This window comes from Oncorhynchus mykiss, chromosome 14, assembly GCF_013265735.2.
Source record: "Oncorhynchus mykiss isolate Arlee chromosome 14, USDA_OmykA_1.1, whole genome shotgun sequence".
Classification (NCBI taxonomy): domain Eukaryota; kingdom Metazoa; phylum Chordata; class Actinopteri; order Salmoniformes; family Salmonidae; genus Oncorhynchus; species Oncorhynchus mykiss.
The window spans coordinates 18353786-18365897 of NC_048578.1; the positions used below are offsets into that span (position 1 = coordinate 18353786).

At 44.4% G+C, this 12112-nt stretch overlaps 1 protein-coding gene across 16 annotated transcripts in view; it reads left to right on the forward strand.

The window, feature by feature from the left end:
• The window catches only part of LOC110488939 (Rap guanine nucleotide exchange factor (GEF) 2), a 152963-nt gene that overhangs the window by 106533 nt on the left and 34318 nt on the right, over window positions 1-12112 (forward strand). For all 16 annotated transcript variants that reach the window (XM_036943076.1, XM_036943075.1, XM_036943060.1 and 13 more), the window contains 5 exons: window positions 2265-2442; window positions 3848-3984; window positions 8910-9068; window positions 9994-10146; window positions 10300-10464. In XM_036943076.1, coding sequence (XP_036798971.1) covers window positions 2265-2442; window positions 3848-3984; window positions 8910-9068; window positions 9994-10146; window positions 10300-10464 — 792 coding nt within the window. The remainder of the gene's footprint in view (window positions 1-2264; window positions 2443-3847; window positions 3985-8909; window positions 9069-9993; window positions 10147-10299; window positions 10465-12112) is intronic.

A 12112-nucleotide genomic window follows, 5' to 3' on the forward strand; every position in this document is an offset into this window, starting at 1 on the left:
TCAATGGATATGGTAATGGCAATGAATAGGAAACTACAAAACCAAAAGAAACTACTTCCTGAATGGATTTTTCTCAGGTTTTCACCTGAGTTCTGTTATACTCAGACACTATTTTAACAGTTTTGGAAACTTTAGAGTGTTTTCTATCCAAATCTACCAAATCTATATGCATCTCATATCTTCTGGGCCCGAGTAGCAGGCCGTTTAATTTGGGCATGCTTTTCATCCAAAATTCCGAATGCTGCCCCCTCTGTCAGACTGTATGTGTAAGATCTATTCAAAGATGGATGTCTACCAGGGTAACGCTCTTGGTGATGATGCCCCTTGTTCGTCGGAGTCCTCTCATCCACGAGCCATGTCAGCTGGAGTGCCCCATCAACTCTCCTCCCAGAGAGAAGAATAGAGCTGCATCCTCTGTCACTGCCTGGCAAACATGGCAGACTGTTTTGCCTCTGAATTAATCATGAAATCGGTTCTTCAGAAGGAGCCTTGAAAGCATTGATCCAAGAATAGCCCTGTTGAAATATTAACCACCCACACCCCTTTCTTTTTTTGCTCACCCCACATTTATGGATGACACACACAGAGGGGTTCTGACTTGTGCTCTGTATTTCGAGAACATTTGACGTTTTTAATGGTTCAGCGTTCCCACTGGACTGTCGAACATTGTGTAACTCAGTGGAAAGGATGTCCGACTCAAATCCGAAGGTGTTGCAACCTCCCGAGGCACACACTTCTAAATGATGATCGACGCACTATTTACGAGTATTTAATTTATTATAAGGCTGGTTCATAAATCTAGGTGGGTGGTAATATGGAATTGACATACAGCGATATTAGTAAATGAATGCTACTGTGAGAGGACTAGCTCCCACTGTAGATAAGTAATAGGGTCTGCTATTTTAGGACATTTTACTCTTCTTTTGTCTCCTGAGATTTGCCAACAATGTTTGTTCATGTGGAATATAGCTGTGTGTTCTACCGGGTTTCGGCATCAGTAGACATTGACTTTCATATCAAGCTGAAGACTGATGGCTGTTTTCTAGGATTTTCCATCTCACCACCTCAGTTATTCCCTGTCACATTGGGAACCGACATACCCCAATCTTCAGATTGTCCTCTTTCACTCCAAGTCCACACCTTACCAACCCCTTCCCCAGCGGAATAACCCCGCCCCTTTGCTCTCTCGCCCCATCAGGCCCCTCCCCTGCCCCTCCTACTTTTCTTACCTCCTGACGCCTGAGTGGCTAGTCAGACAGCACCCTGAATCATTAATGAGGCATTTGCACATGATGGTTAAGGATAAATGACATAGGGCTACGTTCGGTGAGAGACAGGGACTCTTTGAATCTCTGAAAAACACGACTGGCAGCCCGGGCGGTAAAGATGCGTCTTGGACTAGGCTGCTGCAGGCAGTTTGCGAAGGCAACATTGTTTTCGTCTCTCTCAGTGAAAAGGCTGGAGTTTCGGCACCTTATTCAGGTAAGAGGAGTCGGTTAGCACTCAACAGGAGGGGAGGGTTTTTAGTTTATCTCCCTGTTTCGTACCTGGATTTCGTTCCGAGGAGGGGCTCGTGTTGAGAGCATGAAACGCACAATATGGCCTCTCAGCGATATTTATAGTATGTGAGAAGCCTTGATGGATGCACAGTGCCAAGATCTCTATTAATATCAGTGTGACATTGTCAATTGTGTTACTTTTGCTCTCTCTCTTTTGTTAGTTTTTCTCTCTATTTGCTACGTACATGTTTTATCACTCTTTCAGAGGTTGTCAGTCTAAGTGGAAATGGGGAGCCCGGAGAGGAAGAGATGTGAAATAATTAGCTGGGTGTTTTTTGCATAGCGGGGTGCTTTGGTATGCAGTGCTGTGTGTCTCTCAGACCTATCATTCTCACCAAACAGGCTAGATGTTCAGACATTGTTGTCGCTTTTGAAGCATTGAATTGAAATGGTCTGCTTCTTGCCGTTGTTTTGTTTACCAGCCCTTACGTGAAGTTTTTGCACCGAAACCTTGATTTAGATTTACCAACCTCATCTCAGCCCACCAGTGTGCAGCTGTTACTACTTGGAGTAGATGGATGGAGCTGACATGCTTAGTATGGACCAGTGACCATTTCACAGCACTCTGTGTTATTAAAACTAAGATTGATGGTGGTTCTTATGATGGAGAAAGCCGTTGTGTTTTTGTTGATCCTGGATGACTTGATCCATGATGACTTGATCCTGGGTGACTGACTGACATCCATCCTCTCCTCTGACCCTCAGGCCACGGAAAACGAGCCAGGCGACATGGACCTCAGCGGCCTGCCCGAGACCGCCGTCGACTCAGAGGACGACGATGACGAGGAGGACATTGAGCGAGCGTCGGACCCCCTCATGAGCCGCGACATTGTGCGGGACTGCCTGGAGAAGGACCCAATGGACCGCACCGATGACGACATAGGTGAGTCCCTGCTAGCACACAAAATGTTCCCCTAACATTCCCTCAAGGGTTCCCCTTTGATTGATTAAAAAGTAACCTACTCTCAATGTTCTGGGAACCAAAATGGATTTAGCTGTGGCGTGCCAGTGTTTCCCCTACCATTGTGTAGGCGCTAGGCAGGGTGCCTCCCCTTCTTTGCTATGTTGCTTCCTGGCTCCAATTACAGAAGGGGATGACTATTCCACACCACCGTTAAACTCTTCAAATCTAGAAACAACGGTTATAATGCCTATTACTACTGCTAAAGAATACCTTGTATGTGAGTGCTTGCTGTTTTCTGGCAAGACATTTGGAAAAGCAATGGGAGCCAATTAGATTTGGCTTTGTTCACTAAGGGGAAATCCCCTTTGTAGGCTCATCAGAGTTTAATCAAGCATTCACGATTTTAATCAAACAATGCACAGTGACGCCCCCTCTCCCAGTGCCCCGCCCTTGGTGTATCTCAACCCCGCCCCTCTGTATTAGCTAGTTACCGTGGATTATGTGTCCATCTGCAGGCCTTCGTGCTTCAATGCTTTCGTTTGGTAAATTTATTTTAGCACTGAGTTGTAATTCCTTCTGTGCCACATGAAGACTGTGATATCATGGGCCTGTTAGCAGCAGCACAGCTACAATGATAGGGAGCCAAAAGATGAGATTAGTTCACATTTACTCACATGAAGCTTAGCTGTAGATGTGATGTGTGGCTGATCTAGTGGATGCAAATGGAGAAAGAGAGTGAGAGAGTACCCTGGTCCCCCTCGACGAACCCCACAAACTCCCCGCCGCCCCTCCCCTCCCGCTCTCTCTGCCGACAGGCTTTTCTAGGTCAACGTCGCACGTCCTCGCCTCTCCTCTCCCGGCGCATTAAAGTTTCAGTGCTTCCGCAGGATTCCCACACGACACTGTTGCCATGCCAAGCACAGGTCAGCCCGCACCCCAGACTTACTTTCTGCGCCTAGCACAGGGATGGAGTCCTTCCCTGGCTCCCGCAATAAGCTATTTCAAGGAGCCAAAAAAAAGGACAGGCAATGCCCTATACAGCCAAGCTGAAGCCCCAGATGAGATTTGATTCATGTTGACACACTTCGAAGTGAATGCAAAAGGTCGCTTTTCCTTTTATGCTCATGCAGTTTTTTTCTGTCTATCAAAATTAAATTGATACTTTGCCTTAGTGGATAATCATCCCATTGTTGGGTACTCATCACTTGTGGGGTTGAATTTAATGCACCTTCTCTCCCACTAGCTTGTGCCATTTTTTTTTTGACCAAAGCCACACAGAGGGTGAAGGACGAGTGAAGGACTGCCAAGTCCTCCTACGCTCGTCTTCTCTCTCCACTAAGTCAAGCCTCTCCCTCTCTACTCTCCCTCTCCAACCTTTCCACAGAGCAATTACTGGAGTTCATGCATCAGCTGCCAGCGTTTGCCAACATGACCATGTCTGTGAGGAGGGAGCTGTGTGCCGTCATGGTGTTTGCCGTGGTCGAGCGGGCCGGCACCATCGTACTCAATGACGGGGAAGAGGTATGTTTGTATGTGGAGGTGTGTGCCGTGAATGAGTCGGTCTTAAAGGAAAATTCGAATCCAAAATGATCTTTTTTTTTTTTTTTCATCCGTTGTTGATATTGTCCCATATATAGTTTTGCCTGTCAGCAATCAAGATATATCACTTTTAAAATACAGCCGGTATGATGCATTTTGGCGCAGTGGTTAAGGGCGCTGTCCTGCAGCGCCAGCTGTGCCATCAGAGACTCTGAGTTTGCGCCCAGGCTCTGTCATAACTGGCCGCGACCGGGAGGTCCGTGGGGCGACGCACAATTGCCCTAGCGTCGTCCGGGTGAGGGAGGGCTTGGCCGGTAGGGATGTCCTTGTCTCATCGCGCACCAGCAACTCCTGTGGCGGGTTAACCAAGGTTGCCAGGTGCACGGTGTTTCCTCCGACACATTGGTGCGGCTGGCTTCCGGGTTGGAGGCGCGCTGTGTTAAGAAGCAGTGCGGCTGGTTGGGTTGTATATCGGAGGACGCATGACTTTCAACCTTCGTCTCTCCCGAGCCCGTACGGGAGTTGTAGCGATGAGACATAGTAGCTACTAAAACAATTGGATACCACGAAATTGGGGAGAAAAAGGGATCAAATAAAATTTAAAATAAAAAAATGCAACATACTGGCTGTATTTCTGTATTTTGAAAGTTTAAATATCTTGATAACTTGATTGCTGAAAGGCGAAACATTTTGGGACTATATCAACAATGGACTAAAGAAACAAATAACAAAAGAGTTTGGGGTGGAATTTCCGTTGTCTCTTATATTGGTCTTGTGTGTGTCTTGAATGTGTCTGGGTTTGCACATCTATGGCCTGGGACATGGAGTTTGCCCTTGCCATTACCAATGCAGGTTTCTCTTTTTCCATTTAGTTTTTTCCCCTGCTCTATTAAGCACGAATGACTGCCACCTCCCAGCATCATACGATTCCCCAAGGGGACCAGAAGAGAGATCACTTGTACTGTCTCAACAGTCTGGACAGGCTCTGGCTTTTCAATTTAAGCCACTTTGGTCATTTATTCGCTGTGATGCACCCAAACAATAGAGTGCAGAGCCGTACCCTTAAGTCCAGTTCACTTCAAGGGCAGTCCAGTCAAAGTTGAAGAACATCCTATTGAGCTGGTGTGTGTTAGTAGTATGTCCACTACTGCCTCAGTGCATTGTAAAATGTGTTGTTGATGATGCTATAAGGGAGATAGTGATACCTTGCTGTAAAATATGATTTGCTCTCTTTTTATATCCATAATAAAAGGGTCAAATTATAGTTATTATTAGTGTAGAAACAGGGGGTATTATATACTATTGAACCATTTGTGTCTAATGATTAATTATATATATTTTTTTATTTATTTTATTTATATATATATATTTATAAATGTGTATGTATATAAATATATACACACTGCTCAAAAAAATAAAGAGAACACTCAAATAACACATCCTAGATCTGAATGAATGAAATATTCTTATGAAATACTTTTTTCTTTACATAGTTGAATGTGCTGACAACAAAATCACACACAAATTATCAATGGAAATGAAATGTATCAACCCATGGAGGTCTGGATTTGGAGTCGCACTCAAAATTTAAAGTGGAAAACCACACTACAGGCTGATCCAACTTTGATGTAATGTCCTTAAAACAAGTCAAAATGAGGCTTTGTAGTGTGTGTGGCCTCCACGTGCCTGTATGACCTCCCTACAACGCATGGGCATGCTCCTGATGAGGTGGTGGATGGTCTCCTGAGGGATCTCCTCCCAGACCTGGACTAAAGCATCCGCCAACTCCTGGACAGTCTGTGGTGCATGGCTGGTGGATGGAGCGAGACATGATGTCCCAGATGTGCTCAATTGGATTCAGGTCTGGGGAACGGGCGGGCCAGTCCATAGCATCAATGCCTTCCTCTTGCAGGAACTGCTGACACACTCCAGCCACATGAGGCCTAGCATTGTCTTGCATTAGGAGGAACCCAGGGCCAACCGCACCAGCATATGGTCTCACAAGGGGTCTGAGGATCTCATCTCGGTACCTAATGGCAGTCAGGCTACCTCTGGCGAGCACATGGAGGGCTGTGCGGCCTCCCAAAGAAATGCCACCCCACACCATGACTGACCCACCGCCAAACCGGTCATGCTGGAGGATGTTGCAGGCAGCAGAACGTTCTCCACGTCGTCTCCAGACTCTGTCACATCTGTCACGTGCTCAGTGTGAACCTGCTTTCATCTGTGAAGAGCACAGGGCAGGGCGCCAGTGGCGAATTTGCCAATCTTGGTGTTCTCTGGCAAATGCCAAACGTCCTGCACGGTGTTGGGCTGTAAGCACAACCCCCACCTGTGGACGTTGGGCCCTCATACCACCCTCATGGAGTCTGTTTCTGACTGTTTGAGCAGGCACATGCACATTTGTGGCCTGCTGGGGGTCATTTTGCAGGGCTCTAGCAGTGCTCCTGCTTGCACAAAGGCGGAGTTAGCGGTCCTGCTGCTGCGTTGTTGCCCTCCTACGGCGGCCTCCACGTCTCCTGATGTACTGGCCAGTCTCCTGGTAGCGCCTTCATGCTATGGACACTACGCTGACAGACACAGCAAACCTTCTTGCCACAGCTCGCATTGATGAGCTGCACTATCTGAGCCACTTGTGTGGGTTGTATATATATATATTGTTTAACCTTTATTTAAATTCTTATTTACAATGACGGCCTAAGAACAGTGGGTTAACTGCCTTGTTCAGGGGCAGAACGACATATTTTGACCTTGTCAGCTTTGGGTATTCGATCTGTCAACCTTTCGGTTACTGGCCCAACTCTCTAATCACTAGGCAACCTGCCGCCCCACCTTTACATACACCTTATCCAAATACTGACATTTAATCCTAGTAAAATTCCCTGTTTTAGGTCAGTTAGGATCACCACTTTTATTTTAAGAATGTAAAATGTCAGAATAATAGTGGAGTGATTTCTTTTCAGCTTTTATTTCTTTCATCACATTCCCAGTGAGTCAAAGTTTACATACTCAATTAGTATTTGGTAGCATTGCCTTTAAATTGTTTAACTTGGGTCAAATGTTTCGGGTAACCTTCCACAAGGTTCCCACAATACGTTGGGTGAATTTTGGCCCATTCCTCCTGACAGAGCTGGTGTAACTGAGTCAGGTTTGTAGGCCTCCTTGCTCGCACACGCTTTTTCAGTTCTGCCCACAAATTTTCTATAGGATTGAGGTCAGGGCTTTATGGCCACTCCAATACCTTGACTTTGTTGTCCTTAAGCCATTTTGCCACAACTTTGGAAGTATGCTTGGGGTATATGTCCATTTGGAAGACCCAAATGCGACCAAGCTTTAATTTCCTGACTGATGTCTTGAGATTTTGCTTCAATATATCCTCATAATTTTCCTACCTCATGAAGCCATCTATTTTGTGAAGTGCACCAGTCCCTCCTGCAGCAAAGCACCCTCACAACATGATGCCGCAACCACTGTGCTTCACGGTTGGAATGGTGTTCTTCGGCTTGCAAGCCTCCCCCTTTTTCCTCCAAACAAAACGATGGTCATTATGGCTAAACATTTCTATTTTTGTTTCATCAGACCAGAGGACATTTCTCTAGAAAGTATGATTTCTGTATAGTCTGGCTTTTTTATGGTGCTTTTGGAGCAGTGGGTTCTTCCTTGCTGAGCGGCCTTTATGTCGATTTTGGACTCGTTTTACTGTGGATATAGATACTTTTGTACCTGTTTCCTCCAGCATCTTCACAAGGTCCTTTACTGTTGTTCTGGGATTGATTTGCACCTTTCGCGCCAAAGTATGTTCATCTCTAGGAGACAGAACGCGTCTCCTTCCTATACTTGCGTACTATTGTCTGTACAGATGACCGTGGTACCTTCAGGTGTTTGGAAATTGCTCCCAAGGATGAACCAGACGTGGAGGTCTACAATCTTTTGATTTTCCCTTGATTTCAAGCAAAGAGGCACTGAGTTTAAATGTAAGCCTTGAAATACATCCACATGTACACCTCCAATTGACTCAAATGATGTCAATTAGCCTATCAGAAGCTTCTAAAGCCATGTCTTCATTTTCTGGAATTTTCCAAGATGTTTAAAGGCTCAGTCAACTTAGTTTATGTAAACTTCTGACCCACTGGAATTGTGATGCAGTGAATTATAAGTGAAATAATCTGTCTGTAAACAATTGTTGGAAAAATGACTTGTGTCATGCACAAAGTAGATGTCCTAACCGACTTGCCAAAACTATAGTTTGTTAACAAGAAACAAGTTTCAATGACTCCAACCTAAGTAGATGTAAATTTCCGACTTCAACTGTACATATTAATAACCCAACCTACCATGTACGTTTTACCTCAATTACCTCGACTAAACGGTGCCCCTGTATATCGTCTCGCTTTTGTTATTTTACTGCTGCTCTTTAATTTCCTGTTAATTTTATTTCTTATCTGTGCTGCGTTGTTGGTTAGGGACTCATAAGTAAGCATTTCACTGTTGTATTCGGCACATGTGACTCATAAAATTTGATTTAACTAACCGATAACTAATAGCTAATGGCCAACTAATTGCTTATGGCTAATTGTGATTAAACAATGTATTTAAAGCATCATAGCTGTCTTCATCTTCCTTTAACATGTGATCCCAGCCTGATATTAAACCAGGGATGGGTAACTCGAGTCCTCGAGGGGCCTGGTTAGTGTCACACTTTTGCCCCCGTCCCAACTAACACACCTGACTCCATAATCAACTAATCAGGATCTTCACTTTAGAATGCATCAGCTGTTTTGCAGTGACACCACTCCAGTCCCCGAGGACTCCAGTGTCCTGTCCCTGTGTTAAACCATTGTCCACTGAATGATCACTGAGTATTTCTGACTGTTAACTGTTTGTGGTTGTGTTCTTTCCACACTCAGCTGGACTCGTGGTCAGTGATCCTGAATGGCTCGGTGGAGGTGACGTACCCTGAGGCCAGGCCTGAGATCCTGTGTATGGGCAACAGCTTCGGGGTCTCCCCTACCATAGAGAAGGAGTACATGAAGGGAGTGATGAAGACTAAGGTGGACGACTGTCAGGTAAGGCTCAGCACTGAGACAGTCCATCATAATAGCCAATCGGTTGATTGGCCTGTCATACGGGCCTTCTCTCCCATATATTGAATAGTGTTATATACTCCACCCCTGTTACTTACTCAATTAGTCTGTTGCATTTTAAAGCAGGCTTGACATTTTATTTTAAATGTTTTTATTTTTATTTTTTTTAACCTTTATTTAAGTAGGGAAGTCGGGAAGTTTACAATGACTGCCTACACCGGCCAATCCCAGTCGACACTGGGTCAATTGTGGTCCTGTCCTGTGCTGGCGTGGTTACCCATGGTCTGTGGTTGTGAGGCCGGTTGGATGTGCTGCCAAATTCTATAAAACGACATTGGTAGAGAAATTAACATTAAATTCTCTGGCAACAGCTCTGGTGGACATTCCTGCAGTCAGCATTCCAATTGTGCTCTGCCTCCAAAGCTTGAGGCATCTGTGGCGTTGTGTGACAAAACTACACATTTTACGAGTGACCTTTTTATTGTCCCCAGCACAAGGTTTACCTGTGTAATGATCACGCTGTTTAATCATGTTCTTGATATGCTACAAAGGAGAAATGCTCACTAACAAGGATGTAAACACATTTGTGCACAACATTTGAGAGAAATCAGCTTTTATTTCAGCTCATGAAACATGGGACCAACATTTTTACATGTTGCGTTTATATTTTTGTTCACCATACATTGTCCAGTAGGTACCAACCAATTAAATGAAGACGCTGGGTTAATTCACTAAGAGAGAGTGTTTATTTAATTGGTGTCTTAAAATAGATTCGCTCAAACTGTCTCTCAGGCATGTTGATCTAAAAAGCGTTATGTCACCAAGCTAACTACTACGCTCTTTCACTTTCTATTCTCTCTTTCACTTTCTCTCTTTCACTTTCTCTCTCCCTCCACCTATGTTCCAGTTTGTGTGCATAGCGCAGCAGGATTACTGCTGCATCCTCAACCAGGTGGAGAAGAACATGCAGAAGGTGGAGGAGGAGGGCGAGATAGTCATGGTCAAGGAGCACCGTGAGCTGGACCGCACCGGCACCAGGAAGGGACACATCGTCATCAAGGTGAGTTCATTCATTATTGAGTAAGCCTTTAGACTCCAAACAACTTCTTCCAAATAAAGGTGTCATGACATACAGGTGTTATGACAGGTGTTATGAATGACTATGTATATGACGTTTAGTGTTACCTAAAGGATTATTCACCATCTCCTATAGGGCACGAAGGAGCGTCTGACTATGCACTTGGTAGAGGAGCACTCTGTGGTGGACCCCACCTACATCGAGGACTTCCTGTTGACCTACAGGACTTTCCTCTCCAGCCCCATGGTCGTGGGCAACAAGCTGCTCGAGTGGTTCCACGACCCAAGCCTCAGGGACAAGGTCAGATCCCACTTCAAACACTTTACTGTCCCTTTTCAGATAAGTATTATTTTTGTCGTTTTATTGTAATGGAAGCTAGACGGTACTTAACATCAGTAATAGATAAAGCATAGATAATATCACAGATGCATGCATGCTTACATACTCTATCTTTCAAAATGTTTTAGAACACCTACTCATTGAAGTTTTTATTTTAGTTTTGTATTACTATGTTCTACATTGTAGAATAATAGTGAAGACATCAAAACTATTAAATAACACATAGGGTATCATGTAGTAACCAAAAAAAGTATTAAACAAATCAAATACAATTTGAGATTCTTCAGATAGCCACCATTTTCCTTGATATCGCTTTGCACACACTTGGCATTCTCTCAACCAGCTTCACCTGGAATGCTTTTCCAACAGTCTTGAAGGAATTCCCACATATGCTGAGCACCGGTTGGCTGCTTTTCCTTCACTCTGCGGTCCGACTCATCCCAAACCATCTCAATTTGGTTGAGGTCAGGATGTGGTGGAGGCCAGGTCATCTGATGCAGCACTCCAGCACTCTCCTTGTTCAAATAGCCCTTACACAGTCTGGAGGTGTGTTGGGTCATTGTCCTGTTGAAAAACAAATTATTGACCCGTTAAGCACAAACCAGATGGGATGGCGTATCGCTGTAAAATGCTGTGGAAGCCATTCTGGTTAAGTGTGCCTTGAATTCTAAATATACCACAGACGGTGTCACCAGCAAAGCATCCCCACACCGTAACACCTCCTCCATGCTTTACGGTTGGAAATACACTTGCAGAGATCATCCGTTCACCTACACCACGTCTCACAAAGACACGACGGTTGGACCCGATTAATCTCCCATTTGGACTCCAGACCAAAGGGCAGAGTTCCACCGGTCTAATGTCCGTTGCGCGTATTTCCTTGCCCAAGCAAGTCTCTTCTTATTATTGGTGTCCTTTAGTAGTGGTTTCTTTGTGGCAATTCGACCATCAAGGCCTGATTCACGCAGTCTCCTCTGAACAGTTGATGTTGAGATGTGTCTGTTACTTGAATTCTGTGAAGCATTTATTTGGGCTGCAATTTCTGAGGCTGGTAACTAATGAACTTATCCTGAAATAAAATAAAGAATGACATTTTAAAAATCCTCTTCAACAGAGGCAACTCTGAGTCTTCCATTTCTGTGGCTGTCCTCGTGAGAGCCAGTTTCATCATAGCGCTTGATGGTTTTTGCGACTGCACTTGAAGAAACTTTCAAAGTTCCTGAAATGTTCTGTATTGATTGACCTTCATGTCTTAAAGTAATGATGGACTGTTGTTTCTATTTGCTTATTTGAGCTGTTCTTGCCATAATATGGACTATCTGTTAAAAGATCATCTTCTGTATACCCCCCACCTTGTCACAACACAATTGATTGGCTGAAACACATTAATTAAGAAGGAAAGAAAATCCACAAATTAACTTTTAAGAAGGTACACCTGTTAATTGAAATGCATTCCAGGTGACTACATAATGAAGCTGGTTGAGAGAATACCAAGTGTGTGCAAACCTGTCATCAAGGCAAAGGGTGGCTGTTTGAAAAATATAAAATATTTTTTGATTTTAAGTTTTTTGGTTACCACATTGTTCATGTTATTTCATAGTTTGGATGT